We start from the raw sequence: 26,088 nt of genomic DNA, 5'->3' as shown, positions 1-26,088 counted from the left end.
TCTCACTCTAGAGGCCGGGGGCCAGCGCTGTCTGAAGACACTTCCGGGTCACGTGGCCAGCGTGACATCGCTGCTCTGGCGAGCCGGCACCAGCGCAGTGCACGGAAACGCCGTTTACCTTCCCGCTAGAAAGCGGTACCTATTTATCTACTTGCACTTTTTAGGGTGCTTTCGAACTGCTAGGTGGGCAGGAGCTGGGATCGAAAGACGGGAGCTCACCCCGCCGCGGGGATTCGAACCGCCGACCAAGCAATCGGCAAGCCCTAGGCGCTGAGGATTTACCCACAGCGCCACCCGCGCCCCCGTTAAGACTCATACAAACTGTCTAAAATGTAGGTTGCGCTCGTCTAAATAAGAATGCCTTAAGCAGGCACCAAAAAGAATACAGGCAGGGAGTTCCAAAATGTCCGTGCTGCCACACCAAATGGTCAAGTTCTTACAGACGTGCCGTGGGCATTATGTGGCAGGGCCCATTCCCTCAGTTGAAGCGGTCAAGCAGGCAAGGCAGTCCCGTGGGTGAACTGGTCCAAAGTTAAGGGCTTTATATACTCACAGTGACACCTTGGGTGCAAGCTGGTTCTCATGTGCTTTTAGGGAATGTTCCCTGTGACTGCTGAAGTAGCCTCAGGTTCCACACCCCTGGATGTCGTTGCAGAAATGTGTAGTTGCACCCAGTATTCTAAGAAGGGCAGCAAATGCTGTTCCCTACAGTTGCCAGCATCCCATGAGTTGCAGTGCGATGCAGTGGATAAGAGTATCTGACTTGGTTTGGGAGACACCTGGGTTTAAAGCCATGCTCTCTGCCTTGAATGTCACCTTGGGCATGTCACTGTCTCTCTGCGTGACTGTGGCGATCACACAGGGTCCCTGGACGTTTCACCGTCTATTGATCCCTGCGCCACCACTTTATTTCTCGCTGCCACCACCCAGGCCCTACCTGGTACAATACTGAGTCCAGTCAGGGTTGAATTGGAACATAAACTTCTGTGTATTTATTGCAGTTTAACAAGCTTGTGGTTTCATAAACGGTATCGGTCAATGACATTCATGGGGTGCCTATCCAGACCTATAACTTCCGCTACTTGCTCTCGCTCACTAAACCGCCTCTCAGATATTTACTTGTCTTCCTAGCTCCTAACTGTTCCTGACTCAGCTTATTTTGCTACACCAACTCAACCTGCCCACAGACTCTATCCCAATTCACTCCCACTCCAACCAACCACCCAACGAACTCTCCCTTCGCCCCTCCTAGAGCTGGTTTTATAGCCCCTCTGACTCCACCCCCTGGGTTCTGATTGGGTAACCTGTTTAACTATTTCACCTCCAGCACTCTCGTATGTTGACGTCACAAGGACCTACCCCACACGGTGGTTGTGAGGGTAAAATGGGGACGAGGTGGGAGAGGCTGAAGCATATATACTCAGTGGTTCCCAAGGTGGGAGTTAACTGCCTCCTGGAAGGCAGTGGGATTACCTGCACGTACGTGTGTGTGCGTGTGCGTGCGTGCATGCGTGCGTGCGTGCTAAGAGGCAAGGGGGTGGCAGAGGGCGATTTAAGACTCCTGCTAAGTGACTTTAAACCAGACATTGGGAAAACGGTATCACTTCATCAAAACCCATCTGTTGCATTCAGAATTTACTGAACAGTGAAATAAGTTTCTAAAGGTGGTACGCAAGACTAAGCAACAAAGCTGGTATCACTGGACCCAGTTCATCAGTTTCATTGACTTAATCAAACCTGATAGTTTTAATTGGATTTTGAATAAAAGTGCAATTGATTGTTTGAATTTTATAGTGTTATTATCTTCCCTAGTGGGTCGTGCAAACTGCTATTCAGAATAATGCTTTCTAAAGAGTAGGGCAGCAGGCCCTAGGGACGAGTTCCTGGAACCAAGTGGGTGGGGGCCTGAGAAAGGTTTGGGAGCTACAGGTCACAGGCATGCTTTATGGGAACGGAGGGGGCCTTCCCAGTGGTGGCTGCTCCCAGGCTTTGGGACTCCCTCCCTAGAGAAACCAGACTGGCTCCCTACTTGCTGTCCTCCTTGTTCTAACAGGCTTTAGGGGGCTGAATGCTTTCAGTGAAAGGGCTGTTTGTTGGCATCTGTCTGTTTTGAGAGACAATGGAGTGCCCCTCTGGGGGTGAAGACAAACCTCTGTGTTACCCTCCCCGGGCAGTAGGGCTGGGCAGTGTGTGTGTGTAGGTCCAGACTGGGCTGTCCATACGACAAGGCCACCCCCTTGGCCTTGCTGATGTGGTCCAAAGGAAAGCAGAACAAGATGTTTGGCACAAGCTTGGCTGCAGGAGTTGCTGGAAGGAGGCATACAAGACGCCATCCAACCATCTTAGGGACTCTATTCTGGATTTGTGTAGGCTTTACTCGTGAGCCCACAAGGCAGCAGAGGTTTAGGATCAGAGTTTTCTGTCTCCTAGATGGGCTACCTTCCCAGGTTGACAAGCTCCATCTGCCCCTTGGCTACTCTCACCTGGATCAGCCGGCCAGTTGAAGCCATTCCTGGGGTGTGTCCGCTGTCACATCTTCTAGGAGCCACAGGTGAGAGCTGAGAGCAGGGTGGGGACTGAAGGGGGACAAACGGCCCAGAAGGAACATGACGTGTTCCCCACCAAAGGTACTACCCCCCCTTAACACTGCACAAGCCCCAAAAGGCTGGTGCCATGCTATTTTTATTGTAATTATCTGTATGATTTTAATACAATACACACAGAGAGACAGACAGAGCAAGCCTGCAATTTATGCACATTATGTATTCTGATCCTGATCTGATTTTAGGATGTATTTTAATTGATTGACTGATTTTATGTTAATGTGTTATACATTTGATGTTAGCCGCTCTGAGCCCAGTTTTAGCCGGGGAGGGCAGGGTAAAAATTTATTTATTTATTTACTTACTTACTTATTTACAGTGGTACCTTTGGATGTGAACGGGATCTGTTCCGGAGCCCCGTTCGCATCCTGAGTAGAACGTAAGACACGACTTCACATGCGCAGGTCACATTTTCCCACTTCCGCGCATGCGTGTGACGTCATTTTGAGCGTCTGCACATGAGTGAGCGGCGAAACCAGGAAGTAACGCACTCCGTTACTTCCGGGTCGCCGCGGAGTGTAACTTGAAAATGCTCAAACTGAAGCACATTTAACCTGAGGTATGACTGTATTTATTTTATTACATTTAACTTGTGCATGTTCAGCTTTACGCAAGTGCAATAAAATAAATAAATAAATAAATAAATAAATAAATAAATATGGGTCAGAAAGGGGTCAGGAATCAATCCTCCCCCCCCTTTGGGAATTATAGGGGCAGAACTACCTAAACTATGTAGAATAAGGTTTCCAGATTTTTTCAATGAATCCGGCTACACTTTTCAACTTCCTACTAAATAGATGGATTTTGCCAGGGGACTGATTTGTAAATCTGGGGACTGTCCCCAGGAAACGGGGACGCCTAGTAGTAACCTTACTATAGAAACTTATTCATGTATGCTACTATAGAATGCTACGCACCCCAAAATTTAAAGAAGCAAAAGTCCCAGCAAAAGAAGAATGGCTATAAAAACATGGAATATGCAGAAATGGCGAAACCAGAAAAATAAGAAATCAAGATAACAAACTTTTTTATGTGTAAAAGAAGAGAAATGGTTTATTGAATATTTACAAATAAACTGTAAGCAAATAAGAACGTTGGCAGGATTATTGTAATAACCTGCAGTTTCATAAGAGTATATATTTAAAGTAGATGAATAAATGAACTAATTAAGTTAATTTTGATATGCAGAAGATACTAAAAATAAATTTGAGGAACTGCAGAAAGAGGAGGAAAGAAGTCAAGTTTTGAAATGTTAAAATGATTGTGAAATTAGTGAAATGTATAAACCTGAAAGAATGTATGCGGGTGGCGCTGTGGGTTAAACCACGGAGCCTAGAAGGTCGGCGGTTCGAATCCCCGTTGTTCGGTCCCTGCTCCTGCCAATCTAGCAGTTTGAAAGCACGTCAAAGTGCAAGTAGATAAATAGGTACAGCTCCGGTGGGAAGGTAAACGGTGTTTCCGTGCGCTGCTCTGGTTTGCCAGAAGCGGCTTAGTCCTGCTGGCCACATGACCCGGAAGCTGTACGCCAGCTCCCTCGGCCAATAAAGCGAGATGAGCACTGACGGCTGGACGTAACGGTCAGGGGTCCCTTTACCTTTATAAACCTGAAAATCATAAATAAAAATTTCAAAAAAAAAAAAAAGAAAAGGGATCAGGAATCCAGGAAAAACGACTTTGGCAAGCCCTTCCACCACTGAGCCCTATGTGTTTTGAACATACATGATTTTGGCTTCTGCAAAATCTACTGTATTGGCCCGAATATAAGCCACACCCCCCCCCCCGATTCCAACCATGAAAAGTTAAAGTGCAGCTTATATTCATGCCCTTACAAAAATTCGCTTTTTGATCAGCTGTGAGGTGGCGCAAATGATCTGCGGCACCTCTGGACCACGTGGGGTCTGGGCCACAGAAGCCTATCAGCTGTGAGGCGGTGTTCCCCCAAGCTGAGCAGCGGCTGCTGCCCACACAAGGTTTCTCTTACGCGCTGCAATCTCTGGTCAGCTGTGAGGCGGTTCCTTTACAGCTGGGCAGCATACGATTACTGTATTTGGCAGTGGACGACCGCATGCGCTTTGGTGGTGAGAGTGTGCTTGTTTGGGACGAGTGCTTGCTGACCCCCTTTCCGTTTGGCCCCCCCAACCCTTGCTGGGCAAGCCTTGTGTGTGTGTGTGTGTTCCTTGTTGTGTGATTGTGCTTTGTTGAGTGGGTGCCTTTCAGAATCCCCCCCTCCAATTTTAAGGGAGCGGCTTATATTCGGGTGCGGCTTATCTTTGGGCCAATATGGTACACCCCTGGAATGTCAGCCTCGAGTAAATTGTGCACTTAGTCAGGGAGAGAGGGTAGGTAAATTCTCCCCACCATGTTTTGAGCTGTTCTTACTTTTATCTGTAAGCTGCCTTGAATCCTTGCTGTGGAGAAAGGCGGGGTATGTATGTATGTATGTATGTATTGAATGAATAAATGAAATAATTTATGCCAATCTAGGACAAAGACGCGGGTGGCGCTGTGGGTTAAACCACAGAGCCTAGGACTTGCCGATCAGAAGGTCGGCAGTTCAAATCCCCGCGACGGGGTGAGCTCCTGTTGCTCTGTCCCTGCTCCTGCCAACCTAGCAGTTCGAAAGCACGTCAAAGTGCAAAGCCGGCGGGAAGGTAAACGGCGTTTCCGTGCACTGCTCTGGTTCGCCAGAAGCGGCTTAGTCATGCTGGCCACAGGACCTGGAAGCTGTACGCCGGCTCCCTCGGCCATTAAAGTGAGATGAGCGCCGCAACCCCAGAGTCGGCCACGACTGGACTTAATTGTCAGGGGTCCCTTTACCTTTACCTAGGACAAAGAAGGGATAGGCAAAATGTAACAGACATTCTTTTGCCTTCTTGCTTCCTTTCAGGTCCAGATGATGAAAGAAGCCAACCCCAGGTGGAAGCCCATATTCATTGTGAAACCCGACGGTGGTTGCCAGGGGGACGGAATCTACCTCATTAAAGAGCCCAGCGACATCCAGGTGACGGGGAGCACCCCTTTGCGACCTGCGGTGGTCCAGGAGTACATGTCCAAGCCCTTTCTCATTGACAATCTGAAGTTTGACATCCGCCTTTACGTCCTGCTGAAGTCTCTGGACCCGCTGGAGATCTACATTGCCAAAAACGGGCTCTGCCGGTTCTGCACGGAGCCCTACCAGGAGCCGACCCACAAGAACCTCCACCAGGTCTTTATGCATCTGACCAACTACTCCCTCAACGTCCACAGTGGGAACTTTGTCCACTCAGACAGCGCCAACACAGGCAGCAAACAGACGTTTTCCAGCATCCTGAACAGGTTGTCCTCCAACGGAGTCAACATCGAGGAGCTCACGGATGAAATCATTTCCCTGGTCATCAAGACTGTTATTGCCATGGTCCCTAACTTGAAAGTTTACTACCAGTCCGATATTCCTGCCGGAAAACCAGGGCCTTCTTGCTTCCAGGTGAGCCAAGACTTAGACTAGAGGGCATTTGAGGGTGTGTAAGAACATAAGAAATGACCTGCTGGACAGGCCCAAGGGTCCCCCGCCTAGTGTAGCCTCCTGTTCTCTTGGTGGCCAGCCATATGCCTCAATTGAGAAAGCTGCAAGTAGAATTCGAGCCCTCTCCCTTCCAGTGGTTTCCAGCAACTGGCGTGCAGATCATTGCTGCCTCCAACCGTGGAGGCAGAACACAACCATCATGGCTAGTGGACATTGATGGCCTTGCCTCCTCCATGAGTTTGTCCGATCTTCTTTTAAAGCCAGCCAAGGTGGTGGCCATCACTGCCTCCTATGGAAGTCAGTTCCACAGTTTAATTCTGTAACGTGCGTTTTCTTCTATCTGTCCCAAATGTTCCAAGGCAACAGAAGTTCTTGCTGACGTATCCCTCGTCAACAGATACTGCCTTGGTTTGTTCGTTCGTTTTCAGGCTTGTTATTTTTATAGAGGCTTGTTATTTTCATGCAGACAAGATATAAGAGCATAATCAATTGCCGTGATTCAAATCAATACACCCTGTCCAGAATCTATCCAGGGCACATGTTTAATGAAATGAAAACCTAAGATGAGCCTGCCATATCAGGCCACGGCGTGTGGGGTTGCGGCGTTTGGCATCTAGTCCAGAATCCATCTCTCTTGTGCATGCATGCACATACATAATAAATAATAATAATAATTTTTTATTTATATCCCGCCCTCCCCAGCCGAAGCTGGGCTCAGGGTGGCTAACAACAATAAAATAATACAACATTCTAAAATCATTTCATTATAAAATTAATTCAAATCAAATTGATGGCAGCCATTGGGCTAGAGTGCAGGCAGAAGGTGGCCAGTTGGTTTTCACACTTCAAAATACCAGGAGAAATAAGAGGATGAGACTCTGATGGGACTGGACCGTGTGTGTTGCCTCTGAGCCACAGGTTGCCTACCTGTGATCTAAATAGTTCACACCAGCCTCCCTGAGCATGTGCCCTCTAGATGCACAGATGCCCGAGGACTGGTTGTAGCATGAAACATCTGGTGGTGACAACAGGATCAAACAGACCTTGCTGGCAGCTGCATCCCTCACCACAGTTGCCCAGATTCCCATTGGAGAAGTGCCATGGCTGGAAGGCATGCGAGAACAACTAGGGCCAGGAAAAGTTATTGGGGAAGGTCTTGCATATGTCCACCACTTCTGAGCTGCAGCCCCCCTCTCCTGGTGGCTTGAGACAAGATTCAGAGTTGGGACGCCATCCCACATGCTTTTAACCACCCTGTTTTTACTGTTAATATTGCAGTTCGATTTATTAATCGCTTTTTAAGCTGCTGTCTCCAGGTGATCCGCACATAAGATCATTAAAAAGAGTTAAAAGAACAACAAATACATTTGAAACTCGAACAGGTGGACATCCGTGGTAAAGAACCATTTACCCAGCTGGCACAGCCTATTGGAACATTAAGTGTCCTCCGCTGCTTTTAATAAGGTTCAGATACCGCATGTCTGTTGTATGTTTGGTTGTAAGTTGTTTTGGGTTGCCTTGGGCAAGATAAAAGTGACTAAATGAATGAATGAATGAAATAATAATATCTCGACAGGAACTCACCATTCCACAGGACAGGGGCAGCCCCACTAAAAAGTGCTGCTCCAAGTTACTGCAGGGAGAGTTCTTGAGATCTTTGGAACTTGCAGGAGAGACTTTACTGCAGGCTGCAATGACCTCTTGGGTGTATAAAGGATAAGGCAAGTAATCTGGCCCTGAGCTGCATAAGGAGTTATATGTCAGCACTAATACTTTGAACTCAGCCTGGTACTTCTCCAGTTCGCAGACACAAGGGAACAGCAGTGGGTAAAGGCCACCAGGAGGCTTGGACTGGGTTCCTTGTTTCCAAATTGTGGAAATCCACGCCAAGGTCATCAAGAGACTCTTCCTCCAGACACAAGGCTGTAGTCTTCTGACTCCCTCCCTCGCCCGGCTTGCTTAAATCAGAAAATATATTCATTTTCTCTTCTTCTTGTTTTTGCCAGTGAGGGTCAGGATGAGCTGAAATCTCAGTATCTCCTCCTGACCTTTGCAAAATTGCAGTTCATGCCATCCTGACCAGAAGACAGCTGTGATTATGTGAGCAGGCTGTGTCATTAAAGCCAAGAGGAACTGCCACAGTAACCATTTGCCAATTAGTGTCTCAGAGTCTGCAGTCAAAATACTGTACTGTGGAACCTGTCTCTGAGCAATCTCTCTCTCTCTCTCTCCCCCTGCTCCTTAGCTTCTCCTTCCACCAGGAAACCACCTTGTTGTAACCATAGCAAACCTTGCTTTTAGCAATCTATGGTAGCAATCTTTGGTGGGACACTACAGGCAACGACCGATTAACGTGCGTCCGAAAGATGTGCGACCACACGCAGTGCCAAACCCAGAAGTGACACAAATTTGTCACTTAACACGTCACGAAAAGGGCGGAATGGTCGGGGTGCTCTTATATCAGCTCTGCAGATACAGGTGAAACTCTAAAAATTAGAATATTGTGGAAAGGTTCCTTTATTTCAGTAATTCAACTTAAAAGGTGAAACTAATATATGAGATCGACTCATGACATGCAAAGCGAGATGTGCTTCTACTTCTCAGAGGTCCAATCTTGCTCAATTTGCAATCCTTGTTTTGCTGATTTCCTTGAATATTCTCATTTTCTGAGATTGTTAATTTGAGGTTTTCATCAACTGTACGCCGTGATCATCGCAATGATAACAAAGAAAGGCCCGTGATCATCGCAATGATAACAAAGAAAGGCTTGACCTATCTTGCTTTGCATGTCACAAGTCTATCTCATATATTAGTTTCACCTTTGAAGTTGAATTAGTGAAATCAAGGAACTTTTTCATGATATTCTAATTTTTTGAGTTTCACCTTGCAGGAATGGAAATCCTGTGCAAAATGGCCACCATCTGTATAGTACAGTGGTGCCCCGCAAGACGAATGCCTCGCAAGACGGAAAACCCGCTAGACGAAAGGGTTTTCCGTTTTGGAGGTGCTTCGCAAAACGAATTTCCTATGGGCTTGCTTCGCAAGACGAAAATGTCTTGCGAGTTCCTGCGGGGTTCCCCCCCCTTTTCCCAAGCCGCTAAGCCGCTTAACAGCTGATCCGCTAAGCCGCTTAACAGCTGATCCGCTAAGCCGCTTAACAGCTGATCCGCTAAGCCGCTTATAGCTGATCCACTAAGCCGCTTAACAGCTGATCCGCTAAGCCGCTAATAGTGCTAATCCGCTAAGCCGCAAATGGGCTTGCTTCGCAAGATGAAAAAACTGCAAGACAGATTCTTTTCGTCTTGCGAGGCACCACTGTAGCAGAAAAGCCTGCTTGTGCCCTTAGGAGAGGCCTGTTGGTTGCTCTCAGCCATTACAGCTGTGCGTTGCCACCACAGTCGGAGGCAGCAGGTGCTTCTGAATGCCAGTTCCTGGAAACCACAGGAGGGGAGAGTGCTTCTCATGCTCAGATTCTGCTTGTGGGTTTCCCACAGGCATCTTCCTGGCCACTGTGAGAACAGGATGCTGGACTCGATGGTCCTCGTTTGGCCTGATCCAGCAAATTCTTCTCTTGTTCTTATTTTATTAAAAGCGTGCCCTGGGTAGATTCTGGATAGGGTGGATAGATTTGAATCAGGGCAATTGACTGAGCACTCACATCTTGTCTCTGTGTTAGCTTTGTATCTTGTCAAGTTTGAAAATGAAGAAACAAACCAAGGTAGTGTAAATCAGCAGTTTAATCAGCGAGTGTATCAAAAAGGCTGAATCAATGGCCAAGCCAAGTTTCATTTCATTCATTTAAATTTGTATGCCACTTCACATTTCAGCAGAAAACTTAAGTGGTCTAAAAATCCCTTTACAAAGGAGTCAATACAAGTCATATAATACCATCTGCATTCAAATCAAGCAATATTACATCTCCTACTGCTAACTATAGGAATAATTCCACTTTGTGACGTAATTAAATAAATCTCTAAACCATGAATATTAAGCAAAACTAAGAACTACAGAAACAAATCATATGCAAAAGATAAGAATATATCAAAGTACATCAAGATGAGCTATACAGTGGTACCTCTGGATACGAACGGGATCTGTTCCGGAGCCCCGTTCTCCTCTAGAAGCAAACGTAACTAGCGACGGCACGTCTGCGCACGCACGCGCCACCTTCCGCCGCTTCTGCGCATGCACGTGATGTCATTTTGAGCGCATGCGCAAGCGGCAAAACCCGGAAGTAACGCGCTCTGAATTGCGGTTGTTGCGGTGGAGCGCAACTCGAATGCGCTCAACCCGAAGCGCATTCAACCTGAGGTGTGACTGTAGTTACAATATATAATGACATAGAATAATAGAATCATAGACACCTCCATAAATATTCCAAAAACATGTACCATTCTCTGTTTGTGGAATGCTCTACCCAGTAAGGCTCGCCTGGCGGCTTCATTATACGCCTTTAGATGCCAGGTGAAAACGTTCCCTTTCAACCATGCCTTGGGTTGATTGACATCCTATATTGTGTTATTTGTTCTTTTTGTTATGTATTTTATGTTTTATCTTGTAATTTTATGCTGTGAACTGCCGGAGATCTTCATATGACGGGCAGTGTACAAATTAAATAAATAAATAAATACAGCTATCTTATTTCATTTATTTATTTATTTAACAAAATGTAGGAAGAAAGCTGCTTACTAAAATATATTGCAAAAATAATCTTAACCCCACTTACTGCTTTCCATTGATACTACCTGATATATATATATTCTTTAAATTGTGCAAATCTGATAATTAACCATATTAGAGTATTTCTTCACATTATGCCATAACTTCCTCAGCTGGTGCCGTCCTGGTGTTTTTAGGCTCCCAACACCTTCCACTTTGGGCTTAATGCTAAGCCACAAACCATCGTGGTTTGTTGCTCATGCTAAGAGAAGATTGAGGCAGGAACCACCTGCCCATTCGGGGTAAACCATTATTAATTACGCACGATGTGTGAATGCAGCCATTTTATCCAGCAGAGGCAATGATTCCGTTTAGAGATTAACTGTAGGGCTGATTCTGAAAATGCTTAATGTCCAGCATAGGGGATTTTGGAAATGTATTTTTTTTTTAAAAAAAGCTGTTGTCTCTTGTCTAAAGATTTTAGGGTTTGACATTCTTCTGATGAAAAACCTGAAGCCGATATTGATGGAAGTCAATGCTAACCCCAGCATGAGAACTGAACATGAGAAAGAGGTGAGTCCTTTTCTTCAGCCTCAGCCAGGCTACTCTAGAGACTTTTTTTCTGAAAGGCAGAAGCTGGCTGCTCTTGCCTCCCCTCAGGGTGCCACCACTCTTCCTTCCTCAAAATAATAATAATAATAATAATAATAATAATAATAATAATAATAATAATAATAATAATAAATTTATTTATACCCCACCCTCCCCAGCCAAGACCGGGCTCAGGGCGGCTAACATCAGGTAAAAACAGTTGATTAAAATACAACTTAAAAACAAGATTAAGTACAACATTAATTAAGTACTCCTTTCAGTAGAAACTCAAATCAACAACTTTTTGGGATGAAAACATCAAATCTTCACCAAGGCCAACTATCCAGACTGGTCCTACGTGGGCCAGAAAAAAAGCCAGGGAAGTCAGAAAGGAAAAAGGAAAGAGGGGAAGGGATCAAGTTGATTCCAAGCCAAAGGCCAGGCAGAACAACTCTGCCTTACAGGCCCTGCAGAAAGAAATAAGATCCTGCAGGGCCCTGGTCTCATGAGACAGAGCGTTCCACCAGCCTGGGGCCAGTGCTGAAAAGGCCCTGGCTCTGGTTGAGGCTAATCTGACTTCCTTAGATCCAGGGACCTCTAGGGTGTTGCTATTTATGGACCTTAAGGTCCTCCATGGGGCATACCGGGAGAGGCGGTCCTGTAAGTATGATAATAATAATACAATAATAATAAATTTTATTTATACCCCGCCCTCCCCAGCCGGGGCTGGGCTCAAGGCGGCTAATACTGAATATAAATTACAATAAAACGTAATAGAAGGGGGGGGGCAATTAAAATACAGCTTAAAATACGGCTAAAAATATAGCCTCTTTTTAGTAGCAGCCCATAAATCAAGACCATAAAGGGAAGAAACATCAGATATTCACCCAAGCCAGCTATCCATGCTGGTCCTACATGGGCCAGCAAAAAAGCCAAGGGAAAATTTATATACCAAATCAATCAATCAATCAATCTTTATTACGGTCCAGAGACCCACAAATCGTTACAAAGCAATGCACAATTCATACAGCCTACCTCCAGGTTAAACAAGCATTTTGTTCAAAAGATAGGGATCATTGGTTCTTGCAGTCACCGATAACAACTTTGCCACTGCTAATGTTCTAGCGTTTGTCCGGTCTTCCAATAGGAACTTGACATGATGAGCCTCTGAATTTCCCAGGAAAGGTACCAGCAAAGGTAATATCAGTTCAGCCCTGGCTTGCTCGTATTTTGCACAGTGCAGCACTTTGTTGATTTTAAATATTCCTGCGCTACCATACAACCAATGGAGCCATTCACTGTAAAACCATGCCATAAAATAAAATTTCAAAACCATTTGCAGGAAGAGAGGCAAGAGCAGATTGGAGGCAGCAGCTTTTTAAAACTTTTAAAAGCCCGGAGAATATAAATTCCTCAAACAATAAATATCCATCGTCTATGGCTTTTGCTTCTGTCTTCCTTCCCCATCATTCTTTTTTTTAATAAATGAATAAATTGTAACCTCATTGGGACAGTGGTGTGCAGCTATATTGATCAGAATATAGAACATTTGGGGATTTACTACTGTTAATGTTGGGATTCCTGCTAACTTTGTACCATTTTAAAGTGGTTCAAGGTCTGCTGAATGAAATCCCACATGTTAAATGCAAACAGCTCCGTGTGCTGGCTCTGGAAAGCTAGCGATGCTTGCGCGAGATCTCGGGTGGCTCTGCGAGATCTTGCAAGAGTATCCCAGAACTGGGCCTTGTCTCCCCAGCAAGGCAGAGAGCTTGAAATCTCTTTTGGTGCCAGGGAAACCCACGAGCATGAAAATAACTTTGAAGCTCACTGCCTTGCTTGCAGAATTTCAGCCAGCCGGCCAGCCTGCCTTCAACTGCATATGGTTGAATTCACACAAGTTAAATGCAATCATATTGTACCGCCTGCTCCAGCCCTCCCACTGCGCTCCTGGTAAGGAAGAAAATGGCCAGAGTGCAATCTATACAGGCTGTAGCCAGCCAGGAAAGTGGTTGAATAGATCTAGTACAATGGATCAGCTACACCCAGGGAAATTATTCACCTATTCCATAAAAGGTTGGATTTTTCTGGGCTCTGCAAAACACCACACACACACACACACACACACACATACACATACACACACACACACAGGAAGTTGAACAGGAGAAATAAGAGACAAGCAGCTTTTGCTCACAGTTGTGCAGAAGCTCCATAAAAGTGTATGAACAAAGCATGCCTGTTCCCAGCACGGAAGTAGCCTAAGGATGTCTAATACAGAGCAGCGAGTGCACCTCTGTTGTGTGTTTGTTTTTGTAGGCTTGGAGCAATGCAACACTGTAGACTGTGGCTGGGGAAACTCTGGCCCACCAAAAGCTATTGGACTCTAGTTCCCATCAGCCTCAGCCACTTGCATGGTCACGGATGAAGGAAGTTGTAGTCCATGAGCATCTGGGAATCCACAGGTTCCCCATACCCGATATAGGGAGAATTTTGTCATTCATCAGTGTACGCTATTTGAATCCAAGGTTTCTCCGGGAGTCTTTGAGTACATCCGAAGCCCTGTTGATGAAGCAGTCAAAGTCTCTGTCATCCGGGACACCCTTCGGTTAGTGGACCCACGCAAAAAAAGGAAGGAAAAGACATTGTAAGTGTGTATTGATTTCATGTCCATTATCAGATTGTATGTCTGTTCTTTGCGGAAGGGAGTTGCTTTCTCATATTAGAGTTCAGTGACCAGGCAGTCAAAATTCTGCATCAGGAGCAGCCGGATTCTGCAACCTGCACAAGTGACCTTCTCTGTAACCCTTGCTTCTTTGCATAATACATCCCAGTTCCGATTTTAGCAGGCCTTGCAAACTGATTTTCAAGTATATCTCTGCAATCATAATGGCTAGTAACTTTATTTTTAATGGAAACATGAGATTCATTGGGAGTCTGCAGACACCTCCAATTCTGTTGCCCCCTTCCTCCATGCTAGTGTCCCCTAAGGTGTGACATACATACCATAGCTGTCAACCGTCCCTTATTTGGCGGGAAAGTCCCTTATCCCAGCGCTGTGTCCTGCTGCTGTCCCTTATTGATGATGTCCCTTAAATTTCCTGGGTTTCAAAGGAAGCAGCTCCTCTCCCTCCCTCCCTGCCGGCCAGGGAGGAGGGAGGCTCCAAGTCTGTTGCTTGATTGCGTTGCTCACCCAATAAGGAGTCTAAGAACAACTGGGGGGGTGGAGCTTGCATGCCTTGTGCCGATCAAATCGGCCGCGTTGCCTGGGGAGTCGCCTTTGCTCAGCGCTTCCCAGCGGAGAGGTGACGGTGGTTTTCCTTGCTGCATCCCCTTTGCTGGGTTGCTGCGCTGTGGGAACCACCGCTTGAGGCTTCGTTTGGCTGCTGGCTGGGCTTTCTGCCTTTGGCTTGGAGGGGCTCAGAGGTTGAACATACCTGTGCTCTGAAAATCCCTTATTTTGGCTGCTGATCCCTTATTTTCGAGGCTGCTGGTCCCTTATTTTCAAATCTGTAAGTTGACATCTGTGATACATACAAAGCTACTATACGTATTATTGCCATGAGCTTTGCGTGGGACTTCAATTGGTCTTAAACGCAGGTTGCTCACTGGGGCAAGGTAGTTTGAGCATATTGCACCAATCCTGCCCCAGCTGCACTGGCTGACAGTTTTTGGGCCCAATTCAAAGTGCTGGTTTTGACCTATAAAACCTTAAACAGCTCAGGACTGCAGTACCTCAAGGACTACTTTTGTGTGCATCTTCCGTGAGAGGTCCAGAGGGTGGCAGCATGAGAAGGCGCCTTTTCTGGGGTGGCTCCATGTTTGTGGAATTGCTCGCTCCAGCGAGGCTTGCCTGGAGCCTTCACTACATACCTTGAGGTGCCCGGCAAAAACAGCTCTATAACCAGGCCTTTGGCCTTTAACTATCTCTGGCTTTTAGAAGTGGGTGGAATGTTTTAAATGCATTTTTTCTCTCTCTCTGCCTGCCTTGGTCTTAATATATCTATGTGGGGTTGTTTTTGCAAGTTGCTTTGGGTTGCTTTGGGGAAGATACAGCGACTAACAATGAATAATAATAATAATAATAATAATAGCAGCACCTGCATTTAAGAATGTACCGTTATGCTGTTGCTTGGGTGAAAAGGGATAGGCAAAGGAGATGGTTCCTTCTGTAGCCCTCCACTGAAATGTTTGGCGGAATGAACTCTTATCTGCCACAGCAGCAGTCTTGCTTTGGTCGCAATATTGAAATGGCTGCATGGGAGAAGGTATGGAATGTTCGTTTGAAATTCACAGCATGTCATACACCAAAAGAAAATTATTTGAAAAGGATGTACAGGTGGCATTTATCTCCTAGCAGACATGCAAAGATTTATAAATCAAAATGAAATTTGTGCTGGAAATGCAAAGAAAAGGAAGGCAATTTCTACCATATGTGGTGGTCCTCTAAGAGAACAAAAGCTTTCTGAGAAATTGTTTATAATGAATGGAAGAAAGTGTTTAAAATAACTTTTAGTAAAAAACTAGAAACTTTTCTTTTAAGGATAGTGAGTTCAGAAACAACAACAACAACGAAAACAAAAATTGAATTTTCATACCGCCCTATACCCAGAGGTCTCAGGGAGGTTCACAGAACAAAATCAAAACATAAAACCACAAAATATATAATCAAAATAAAAACAACAACCCAATAATTCCCCCCAAAACCCCACATTTTAAATTCTGAAGAAGCTTAGAAATTTGTTTACGAATGCTATAACCGTAGCTCAAATGGTATTTGTCCAGAGATGGAAAGAGGAAGCTACTCCAGCCGAGGAAGAGTGCCTGATTAAATTGATGGATTATACTGAAATGGCAAAATTAACGAGTGCAAAGAAACTAAGAGGAGAGAAAATATTAAGGAGTGGAGAATATTTGTGGAATTTGTGAAAAACCATGGTATGCAACTAAGTTTATTGGCAGGGTCAACTTAAATCAAGCAGTTAAAAGTATTCTCAAGATTAATTGTAGAAAAAATCAGAAATGGAATAAAGTGGAAAATGCATGGTTAAAAATTTAAATAAGAGAAGAAACCATAAAAGCGGGGGAGGGAAATCTGATATGTATTTGTAATGGAAATACGAGATGGTAAGATGTGCATCTGTAAATTCTTGAAAATTGAAAACAAAACTTACATTAAAGGGCTGCAAATGGCCAGCTCTTTAGTTGATTTTTTTTAAAGCATCAGTTTTGCTGTAGAGATTGTTTTGCGGTCCTGCTCCCCTCCATCCTTGCCGCTCCTTCCACCCATGATACGTTTTCATTATACTCGCTCCAGCTAATATTAGAACCAAGAGTCTTTAGTAATTTGCACTTTCTGTTCTACATATTTTTGACTCTTGAAATCCCGCAGCAACAGATTTGCATACCCATTCAGTTTGAAGGCCTGACGGCAGGCTCCTCTCATCCTGGCTAAAATGTGTGAAAATTGCATGTAGACATTACTCCCTTGCTTGGGGCAAGGGGTGGGGGGTGGGGAATGAACTCCGGCAGCCCTTGTGAAATCCTCCGCAATTCAGAGGCGAGCAGGCACAAAACAGTCTTGGGTAGAACTCAACAGACCATACAAAGTGAAATGTCATCCTTCCAGAAATAGCTGCCAAGAGAAGCATCTCTCTTTCTGGGTGCCCTGCTAAGACAAATTGGTTGCAGGCCAATTACTGTGTGTATTTCATGCTGGTGCAGCAAAGCCCACCCCATCTTGCAGCTTGCCCCCCAGTATCAAGCACACGTATGAAGAGCCCTGCTGGATCAAAGTCTAGCGTCTCATCTCCCACCATGCCCAGCCAGAGGCCTCTTGGGAAGCCCACAAGCAGGGCATGAGTTCAAGAGCTGCCCCTGTCTGTCCTCTTTAGTGTTAAGGACATAAGCAGAGGCTGCTGGATCAGGCCAGTGGCTCGTCTAGTCCAGCCCCTTGTTCTCTCAGTGGCCAACCAGATGCCTCTTTTGGGAAGCACACAGGCATGGCATGAGCCACAGGATTACTCAGCACCCCGCGCTCCACTGTGATAAGAAATTTAAGGTCTTAAAAAGGTAAAGGGACCCCTGACCATTAGGTCCAGTCGTGACTGACTCTGGGGTTGTGGCGCTCATCTCGCTTTATTGGCCGAGGGACCCGGCGTACAGCTTCCGGGTCATGTGGCCAGCAGGACTAAGCCGCTTCTGGCGAACCAGAGCAGCGCACGGAAGCGCCGTTTACCTTCCCGCCGGAGCGGTACCTATTTATCTACTTGCACTGGTATGCTTTTGAACTGCTATGTTGGCAGGATTTAAGGTCTTAGATATGTAATAAATGTTCATAAATGTACCAAGCAAACACGTACATAAATTTATAAACCACATGTCTGAAAACCCCACAGAAAAAAAAGTCCTGAACAAATTGACCTCAATTATTTCTCTGCAAGGTCAAAGTGGGAAACCTCCCCATTGTCTTTTTCCTTCACAAATCCTGTCTTAAGGGCACATTTAAGATATGAATAGGGTGTGGGCCTGTGACCTGGCCCAGGAACTAAGTATTTATCATTACAAAAGACTGGCCAGGCTCCCCAGGCAATCCAATCTACTAAGCAGGGTATCCAATCAAGTAACCTGCCGGACAGGAGAAAAACAACATTCAAATTTCTGTCTTAGACCACCTTTTCTGTGATGTAGGTATCTGGGTGGTCTTTGGTTACACCCCTTCTGTGATGTATGTATGATGTATGGAGGGGTGAGCAACAGATCAATAAAGATCTGGCTTACTAGCTGCTTTGCTTCTCAGTATTCTTTGGCTGGCCTCTGTTATTTTCTCCTACCAATAGGGAACCTACGTAAGGTGGGTCCTTGGGTATATGGGCTCTTGGGTACCCCATAAGGGGAAAAGGGCAGATTTTGGTTAATAACACCACTCAGGTGGCTTCCAGCAGCTGCCATCGGAAGCTTTCCTGCCTCTGACTTGTGAAGATGGAATGTAGTCACTGACAGCCTTCTCCATGCATTTCTCTACTCTGCATTTGAAGCCATCCGTGTTGGTGGCCACCACTGCCTCCTGCTGGAGTGAGTTCCACACTATGTGCTGCGAGAAGGACTTCCTTCCTTTTATCTGTGCTGAATCTTCCAGCACTCAGTTTCATTGGTGGTCCATGAGTTCCACTGTGTTGAGAGAGGGATAAAATACAGGGAAGGTGAGTACAGGTTAGGTCAGAAAGGACAGTCTAGCAAACTTGGAGGTTCCTCTCTCCACCTTCCCCAGGACAAGATGAGCTGCATCTCAACACTTCCAGCAAAAAATCCCTTTGTACTGTTTCTTTGACCAAAATCTCCCGCCCTGCGCCCGCCCTCCAACTGATTTTTTTTCTTCTGGGGAATAGATACAAATTTTAGATTCTGTTTTCCTTGATCTAATAAAGTCCCGTGGCCTGTGTTGACATTGTTGGCAGGTGATACACCACTATCCAGTAGGTGAAGCTATCTGTGTGTGGATAGATTTGATTTGCCACTAATTGCCTCCTCAATTAAAACAAATGAAGCATCAGAATGAAAGTAAGGATTTTAAAGATACCACCCCTAAAGCCTTTCACAGTCGTGAGAAATTAATGGCTCAGAGAAACATTCTGATGCCCTTTATAGAAGGTCCATATTGTTCCCAAGCTATGTTTATCTTTTACATTGCGTTAATGCCCTGCTTTGATCCCCCCCCCCATTGCATCTCAATTCTCTCTGAAAGTGCTTCCAGATCTGCCAGGAGCTGCAGTGTGATTTATTTTTGGATCACCAATAAGGGATATAGGAATGAGAACTCGTGCGGAGAAAGTGAATAGAAATTCCCCCCCCCCCCTTGCATAATAGTAGACTCTGGGTTATCTGACTAGCTAAATGTTGGAAGGTGTAGGGAAGGTAAGCTGTGGAATTCAGGATATAGTGATGGGTCACCAACCTGGACAACCGTGTCATAAACAAAATCTGCCCTTTTCCCCTTATGGGGTATCCAAGAGCCCATTTAGAGTCCTTATGTGGGTTTCCTATTGGTAGGAGAAAATAACAGAGGCCAACCAGAGAATATTGAGAAGCAAAGCAGCTAGGAAGCCCGATCTTGATTGATCTGTTGCAACAGGGTGCTCCCCTCACACGCAGGAAAGGAGGAGGACCCAGAACCCAGGTGTACCCGCCCTTATATAGACATTTTAAAGTGCCCACCTTGAAGTCCAAGACCATCCCCAGATACATCATAACTATATCACAGAAAGGGCGGTCTACAGCAGAAATCTGAGTGTGTTGTTTACCTCCTGTCTGCCAGGTTATCTGTTAATGCTTACTTGATTGGATACCCTGGGGAGCCTGGCCAGTCTTTTGTAATGATAAATACTTAGTTCCTGAGCCAGGTCATAGGCTCACACCCTATTCATATCTTAAATGTGCCCTTAAGACAGGATTTGTGAAGGAAAAGACAACGGGGAGGCTTTTCCATTTTCCTTTGACCTTGCAGAGAAAACATTTGCTCAGTTTGGGAATCAAAATGGTTCCAGGTCGGTCTTCCTGTGCTGATCTATGTACGTGCTTGGTTGGTACACTTATGAACATTTAACATATATCTAAGACCTCAAAATTCCTATCACACCCCCCACCATCCCAGGGAAAGATGCAGGATTTTCCCTTCTGAATGAGAAAGCGTCCACTTCTCCTGCAAACTCTCTTCCTTCCTGCCAGGTGGGTGAGCGATGGGTGGAGTCGCCAGCTCTGCAGGCGCAGCAAACTACCAAATTAAAACGTTGCAAAAGTAGGATTTAATTGCTGGCGGTTTATTTGGAAGGTGTCTGGTGTGCGTGTACACAGAGGAGAATATGATGCTTCAAGTTAGATTTCTGAGGCTTAAACGGGGGAGGGGGCTTTGCTCCCTTTCCTTCCTTTTTTATTTTCCGCCACCAGGCATTCTGCCTGCCTGCCAGCCTGGTGTTTAATTGGAAGCTGTGTGTATCACTTTTGCCTGCATACACTCCAAACGGCTTTTGAAGTGCCTTCCCCCGTCTTCCCAGTCTCTTTCCCTTCAGCACTAATGATTCTGCTTCCCTGTCGCGTCAAAAGGAAATATTTGAGTCTTGCTTTATTAGCGCTAATTAGCCCAGAGAAAAATTGGGAGAGGCTTTTTCTTCTTCTTCTTTACGAATAATAATAAGAGTAGCTTCTTTGGCCACCCATTTCTGTCACTAAAAAATGTTGCACTTCCCTTTTTTTTATTATTCCACAAGACTTGTGATGAGTGTTTGGAAGTTCCTTGAGTAAATTTGCAGGCAGTGGGGAGACATGTCAAGGTTGTGGGGCCACAGGCCAAATGAGATCTCCTTGTAGCTTCCCACTGGGCAGAAGAAAGTGTTCCTCCTACTCCTTTCACAGTGCTAGAACTGAAGCTGAATGTTGGAAGATTCAGGACAGATAACAGAAAGTCCTTTTTTGTGCAGTGTATAGTTAAGCTGTGGAACTCACTTCCACAGGAGGCAGTGATAGCTGCAGCCTCCCCTCATCCACTGCCCTGTCCTGGTTCTGGTTCACTTTGATATTTGGTCTGTGCCTCAGATGGCTTTTAAATAATTGTTTAATAAATAATAATAATAAAACTTTATTTATATCCTGACCTCCCCAGCCGAAGCCAGGCTCAGAATGGCGAACAACAATAAAAGCAACACAGTTCACATAAAATCACAGTCAATCAATTGAAATGCATTCTAAAATCAATTCATGCTAAAATCAATTCAAAATCAAACCAGTGGCAACCATTGGGCTAGAGTTCTTTTCTTTCTTTTTTATTAAAGGTTTTCTTGATTTACAAAAGTGTTTGCAATGTCTCTCTCTCGTATTCCCCCCCCCACCCATGTAACATTTTTACAAATCAGTTTCATTTGTTGAGACATTAGGAAGAAAAGGGGGAAAGTGGTGGAGGGGGGGGCTAGAGTTCTTTGGGGATTACTGAGGGAGGGGGTCAGACTGTGCCTTGGCCAAAGGTCTGGTGGAACAGCTCTGTCTTGCAGGCCCTGCGGAAAGATGTGGTTTATCAATGCCTGCCAGCTATGATGGTGAATTAGAACCTCCACTGTCCGAAGCAATCTACCTCTTAAGTAGCGATTGCTTGGAGGCAAAGAGCGATGGTGGCTCCTGCCGGCATGTACCTGCTTGATGTAGCTGGCTCACTGCCGTTGGAAATCAGATGTTGGAGTAGAGCAGCGCTGGGTTTCCTTTGGCAAGGCTCTTCCTCGGCCCCAACAGAGGAATATCTTGGAATCAGGATTTGTGCTGGGAATGTAGCCTTGTTCCATTTGCCTCTGGAGCCTGTTTGATTAGAGAAGTATTCTGTGTAGAGGGGGAGAAGCCCCCGCCTCCATGTCTCCTCCTGCAAATTCTGCCTTCATCTCTTTCCCAGCAAGAAACGCTCAAAGGAGGAAGAATAAATGAGCAGTGGATGTTTCTTCTGCATTAAGGGGAGGCTTCCCCTCCCCGCCCCCCACCCCATTTACACAGTTAAGGCGATAATGCTGTCCCTGCCTCTTACATTTCAAGCATAATTTATTCCTTAGTTCTCAGCCTTGGATATGCAGCAACATTTTGCAGTTAATGAACCGTATTACCTCGGGGCTCCCAGTGCCGTGATCAGGCTGGCTCTGCCTGGCTCCGCTCCCCGAAACTGGTGTTGCTGTTTTCTCTGCCGCAGAATATAGGCTGGCGGAGCAGCCCAGACCACCATACTGGCACTTCCTTCACTACAGGGGGTTGGACTAGATAACCCTTGGGGTTCCTTCCAAGTCCATAATTCTGTGGTTCCCACCTTTCTGGCGGGATGATTTAATCCAGCCTTTGCCAGCCCAGTGGCCCCCTCCAGCTGTTTCAGGCTACAGCTTCTGTCAGCTACAGCATCTTACAGTCATTCGGGTAGCACTGCACACCTCCTCTCTTTCAGCAGAGAGTTCTTGTCCCTTCATTCTCAGATAAATCACTCAGAATTTGCCTCCCATCAATTTTATTTGTTGCAGATGCAGAACAGCTTTTCTCCTCTTCTCGTGAGACTAGAGCTTGTAAGTTTCCCATGAATCTGAATGTTGGGAGATTCAGCACCGAGAAAGGAAAGCACTTCTTCATTCAGGGGATCGTTAAACTGCAGATTTTGCCCCCACAGGAGGCGATGATGGCTGCCAACAGGGATAGCTTTAAGGAGGATTGGACTATGGCTTGCGGGTGGCGCTGTGGGTTAAACCAAGAGCCTAGGACTTGCTGATCAGAAGGTCGCGGTTCGAATCCCCGCGACAGGGTGAGCTCCCATTGCTCTGTCCCTGCTCCTGCCAACCTAGCAGTTCGAAAGCACATCAAAGTGCTAGTAGATAAATAGGTACCACTCCGGTGGGAAGGTAAACGGCGTTTCCGTGCGCTGCTCTGGTTCGCCAGAAGCGGCTTAGTCATGCTGGCCACATGACCCGGAAGCTGTACGCCAGCTCCCTCGGCCAATAAAGCAAGATGAGTGACGCAACCCCAGAGTCGTCCGCAACTGGACCTAATGGTCAGGGGTCCCTTTACCTTTACTAGCCGTGATGGCTGTGCTCTTCCTTCACAGTTTGAGACAACCATGTTTCTGAATACCAGTTGCTGGAAAACAGCTTGATTGGAGGTTTTTAAGCAGAGGTTGGATGAGCATCTTTGAGGCAGAATTCTTTTAGCTGTGATTCCAGTTGGTTAGACCAGATGTTTATTAGGATTATGATTGTGATGATGATGATTATAAAATTTTATTTATACCCCGCCTTCCCCAGCCAAGACCAGGCTCAGTACAGCTAACACCAGGTATAAAAACAATTTATTGAAATACAAGATTAAAATACAACATTAAAATGCAGCCTCATTTCAGTAGGAACTCAAATCAAAAACTTTTTTGGGGATGAAAATGTCAAGTCTTCACCAAGGCCAGCTATCCAGACTGGTCCTACGTGGGCCAGAAAAAAGCCCAAATAGGAGTTCCATCACAGAAGGAGAAAGGAAAAACGAAAGAGGGGAAGGGGATCAAGTTGATCCCAAGCCAAAGGCCAGGCAGAACTCTGTCTTACAGATCCTGCGGAAAGAAATCAGATCCCTGAGGACCTTGGTCTCATGAGACAGAGCGTTCCACCAGGCCGGAGCCAGTGTTGAAAAGGCCCTGGTTCTGGTTGAGGCTAATCTGACTTCCTTAGGGCCCGGGACCTCTAGCGTGTTGCTATTGGTGCTGATGATGATTAATTAAATTTGTATGCCACCCTTCATCTGAATATCACAGGCTGGTTCACAACATAATACAAAAAGAAAACAGAGAATACATAGCATGGCAGCTGCTGAGCCTTTGAACCCTTTTGTGCTTACCATCTCAGGGTAACACTTTTATAACGGAAAACACCCCCCAAGCTTGAGTTCTTCATTCCAAAATGAGAGCCAGGACAACAATGGCTTTCCCATCGCCTGAGTGGCATCACTCACTGTTCCCCTGTGTGACAAGCATCCTTCAGGTGTGAATTTAGCAACCTCTCCAGTTTTTCATTACCTCCACTTTGCAAGCGGCTTTAAAGGCCCCAAGAAATACCATCATCAGAGGCAGCTTTTGAGGCTGCCTGGAGATTAGAGTGAGACCCTCTTCCATTAAGTATAAATTAACTTAATCACCAGGTATGGGAGATAAAGCAGCGTAAGCATTCATTCCCCAAAGCATTTCTCAAAATTAAAATTCTATTTTAAAAACTCGGTTTGTCTTTTAAACTACTTGGTGCTTTTCTCCCCTGCAACCCGATCAAATAATAGATTATATATGGCTGCATTTTATTTTTATTTTTGCAGAACTGGAGTGGTGGGCATCTGGAGCAATAAAGTGCAGGGATTACTTTATTTCGTAAAATCTATGCACTGCTTGATGTACACCAAAAAAGTATACAGTGTGCAGTCAATAGGCAGAGAGTTCCAAAGTGCAGGCGCTGCCACACTGAAAGATTTGAGTTGTTAAAAATGTGGAGCGGGTTTTATGTGGCACCTGTAACAGTGCAAGTTCTGCCAATCACACTGGTCAAATTCCTCTTCCTCAGACTCACCCTTGAAAGCTTGGATGACCCCCAGGGTCCTGATGCAGCTGTCCGGGTTCCCTCCCCAGGCCCGCCACTCGGCATCTCCTAGAGCTTCCCCAGACCCTCATCCTGATCAGACCAGCCCCTCCGAACACTTTCTTGGGACTCATGATTCTCTTGGCAACAGGGTGGTGGAAGAAGTAACTTGCCCACAGTTCTTGGTGGAAGAGAAGCTCTGTGCTGTGTTCACGGAATGGGAACAGACCAAGGTCTGGAAGGGCAAATGAAGAAAAAATATGAATTTGTCTGGGTTAATTAAATGATATTTTATATAGCCCAGGAGTTCTGTGAAAGTCTATTAAAATTGTCCTTTGAGCTAGTTCCTGATGTTAGCAATTGCATTAGGATGCTAACACGATATCTCTGCTAGCTTGCTAAATGGCACTCTCTTTATTTCTGAGTACTCGTGCTTCCTGGTATAAAAGGCAGTCTCGTTTTTTTAACCGGATTTGTGAGGGAGCTAGAAAAAGGTGTACATAAGTCATGAAAGGTAGGGGTTAGGGTTGTTTTTAAGAGGCCAGCTACAAATACTTTTTAAGGTTTCATAGCTGTTAAAACATGTTGCAAATGGAGCAAAACAGCACTCAGCTGGAGAGTGCTATCTGCAAGAGGGCAGTAAGTTGTGTCTGGCCCACAATTCATGTCCAAGGGTGTGAATTGGTGCCCACAGTAATCCAAAGTGTAGAAAAGAATAAGTAACTTGATGAAGGAATTGAGCGAATGCACATCCAGTTTATAGATGACACTGAACTGGGAATGGTAGCTAGTGCTGCAGAAGACAGAATCGGGATTCAGAATGGCCTTATAACAGATTGGAGAACTGGGCTCAAACTAACAAAATGAATTTCAATAGGGACAAATGTAAGGTTCTGCCCTTAGGCAGGAAGAACCAGATGCACTAATAATAAGATGGGGACACCTGGCTTACTAGCAGTATATAAGAAAAGGATCTAGGGGGCTTGGTGGATCACAGACTTAACATAACAGTGTGGTGGCAGCAGCAAAAAAAGCTAATGCTCTTCTAGGCTGCACCAACAGAAGTATTAGTGTCCAGCAGCGCACTATTCTGCCTTTGTCAGATCACGCCTGGAATACTGTGTCTAATTCTGGGCACCACAATTTAGGAAGGATGTTGACAAGCTGGAAGGTGTGCAGAGGAGGGTGACCAAGTTGATATGGGGTCTGGAAACCCGGCTTTATGGGGAACGGTTGAGGGATCTGGCATTGGTCTGTCTTGAGAGACAATGGAGTGTGCCTCTGGAGGTGTGGTCAAACCATTGCTTTAGCAGCACCAAAGTTACCTTCCCAGGACAGAAGCGAGGTCTGTAGGTCCTGGGCAGCCCAGGCGAACAAGACCCCCTCTCGACCTCCCTGATGGGAGGAAAGCAGAGCCATACGCTTAGCATCAGCTTGTCTGCAGGAGTTGCTGGAAGGAAGCATACAAGGTGCTACCCAACCATCTTAAGGACTCCACTCTGGATTTGTGCAGGGTTTACTCTTGAGCCTTTTCTTCTGAAGATATCCCGCAAGGCAGGAGAGGTTTAGGGTCAGAGTTTTCCTGCTCGCAGACAGGCTGCCTTCCCAGATGGACAAGTACCAT

General features: G+C 45.7%; 1 protein-coding gene across 1 annotated transcript in view; it reads left to right on the top strand.

Annotated features, from left to right (window-relative positions):
- Positions 1–26,088, top strand: part of TTLL11 (tubulin tyrosine ligase like 11) — a 75,416-nt gene that overhangs the window by 29,434 nt on the left and 19,894 nt on the right. Inside the window, exons 4-6 of the mRNA XM_082208895.1 lie at positions 5,491–6,066; positions 11,242–11,337; positions 13,881–13,999. Of these exons, the coding sequence (XP_082065021.1) occupies positions 5,491–6,066; positions 11,242–11,337; positions 13,881–13,999 (791 nt within the window). The remainder of the gene's footprint in view (positions 1–5,490; positions 6,067–11,241; positions 11,338–13,880; positions 14,000–26,088) is intronic.

This window comes from Podarcis vaucheri (genome assembly GCF_965113315.1).
Source record: "Podarcis vaucheri genome assembly, chromosome: Z".
Taxonomy (NCBI): Eukaryota; Metazoa; Chordata; class Lepidosauria; order Squamata; family Lacertidae; genus Podarcis; species Podarcis vaucheri.
The sequence above is the reverse complement of the archived record's forward strand: the minus strand, read 5'-3'. Positions and strand labels throughout refer to the sequence as shown.